This window comes from Heterocephalus glaber, unplaced genomic scaffold (assembly GCF_053883595.1).
Source record: "Heterocephalus glaber isolate CG9 unplaced genomic scaffold, H.glaber_assembly_v1.0 deba00001428, whole genome shotgun sequence".
In the NCBI taxonomy this organism is placed as follows: domain Eukaryota; kingdom Metazoa; phylum Chordata; class Mammalia; order Rodentia; family Bathyergidae; genus Heterocephalus; species Heterocephalus glaber.
Genome location: NW_028258293.1, coordinates 26,049,764 through 26,051,659, shown reverse-complemented (window position 1 = coordinate 26,051,659; position 1,896 = coordinate 26,049,764). Strand labels below are relative to the sequence as shown.

General features: G+C 44.2%; 1 protein-coding gene across 1 annotated transcript; it reads left to right on the top strand.

Moving 5' to 3' along the window:
- The first annotated feature begins 709 nt into the window (after positions 1 to 709).
- LOC101709703 (olfactory receptor 51G2) lies at positions 710 to 1,663 on the top strand. Its single transcript, XM_004863337.2, has one exon. The coding sequence runs from the start codon at positions 710 to 712 to the stop codon at positions 1,661 to 1,663; it is 954 nt and encodes a 317-aa protein (XP_004863394.2).
- Positions 1,664 to 1,896: the final 233 nt, after the last annotated feature.

The following is a 1,896-nucleotide window of genomic DNA, read 5'->3' as shown; positions in this document are numbered from 1 at the left end:
TCATATTTATTTCTTTCCTTTCTTTCCTTTCCCCTACCTCTTCCAGTTCCCCTTCCCATTTGCCCCTTTTCTTCCTATTTCATATTATCTATTATATATTTTGATCCTTATTTACACTTTCAGTTCCTCACACTAGAGAAACTATTCGATATTTACACGTGTGTCCTATTTATTTCACTTAAGAGTGAAATGGCCTCAATGGGCATCAATTTAGCTATAAATGTCTCTAGTTTCTCACTAGATATACTTGTTAATAGATATCAGATGGAAAATTCACTTCTAAGAATAGAAATGGAGCCTAAAGTTTTTGTTCCAAACATCATCCTAAATTTCCATGGAAAATTATTTTTTTCTTCAGTATTTAATTGGAGAACACACTCTGGGGAGAAGGCTTTCAAAGTTTAGCTTAAGTGAAAAAAGGAAGTTTCCGCCCACCCTCTTAAGTGGCTAACAAAATAACCATAGGTAATACCAGATATCAACTCAGAAAATTTATCCAATACTACTTTGTGGATAAATACTTTTAGAGAAAGAAAATCAAATTAGCCAGGAGCTCCTAGAGGTAATAAATGGGGTCTTTTTCCTGGCTGAGTGGGTTATGAGGCAGCTCTTCGTTTCCAGCCCATCCTCAGTAGGGACTTTATAAGAAATGACCAAATGAATGAATGCCTCTTACTCCTAGGGTGGACAACTGCCTCCTGGAATCACTATGTTTTCCTGCAACACCAGCACTTCTGGTCACTCTGTCTTCCTCCTCACTGGCTTTCCAGGACTAGAAGCTTCTCAGCATTGGGTCTCCATCCCCATCAACCTCATCTGTGTGGTTTCCATTGTGGGCAACAGCATCATCCTCTTCGTGATTCGCACAGATCCAGCCTTACATGAACCCATGTATATCTTCCTGTCCATGTTGGCCGCCTCTGATCTGGGCCTCTGCGGCTCCACCTTCCCCACCATGGTGCGGCTTTTCTGGCTGGGAGCTCGTGAGCTGCCCTTTGATCTCTGTGTAGCACAGATGTTTTTCATCCATGCTTTCACCTATGTGGAATCTGGTGTGCTGCTGGCCATGGCCTTTGATCGTTTTATTGCCATCCGAGACCCTTTGCACTATGCCACGATCCTTCCCCACTCAGCTGTGGCAAAAGTAGGGGCTGCCATTCTGGTTAGGGCTGTCCTGCTCAACCTGCCAGAACCTATCCTTCTGCGGAGTTTGCTCTTTCCCCAGATCAGTGAGCTCTCTCATTGCTACTGCCTGCATTGTGACCTTGTGGGATTGGCCTGCTCAGACATCCAGATCAACAGCTTGGTTGGCCTGGTGTCCATTCTCTTCTCACTGTGCCTTGACTCCTCTCTCATCATGCTCTCATACGCTCTGATCCTACGGACTGTGCTGGGTATTGCTTCACCTGGGGAACGGTTCAAGGCACTCAACACGTGTGTCTCACACCTCTGCATTGTGCTCATCTTTTATTTGCCCAAACTTGGGCTGTCTGTGTTGCACCGAGTGGAGAAGCACAACTACCCTGCTCTGGCAGTCCTCATGGCGAACCTGCACTTCTTGGTCCCACCCCTCATGAACCCCATTGTGTATTGCATCAAATCTAAGCAGATCCGTCAGGGCTTCCTAAAGCGCTTCCAGCAGAAAAGAGTTGATGTTTCCTAAAACAGAAGGACCCAGTTGTACATGATCCCAATGGTCCACTTGAACTCTGGGGTTGGGTGAGATGTAGTGGAGGAGAGTCAATTTTTGAGATTTCTGAATTATTCATCTGTTTCTACTGAGCACTTTGTGGGGTCCTATCAACCTCTATAATTATATAGAGTTTTTGGGACTGAATATATCAAAATATCACCTTAATAATCCTCTCATTGTTCTATCTCATTAAAGCTGAAATA

What these genes read in the sequence shown, in the direction of transcription:
- LOC101709703 (XM_004863337.2), top strand. Translation starts at nt 710, where the DNA reads ATGTTTTCCTGCAACACCAGCACTTCTGGTCACTCTGTCTTCCTCCTC.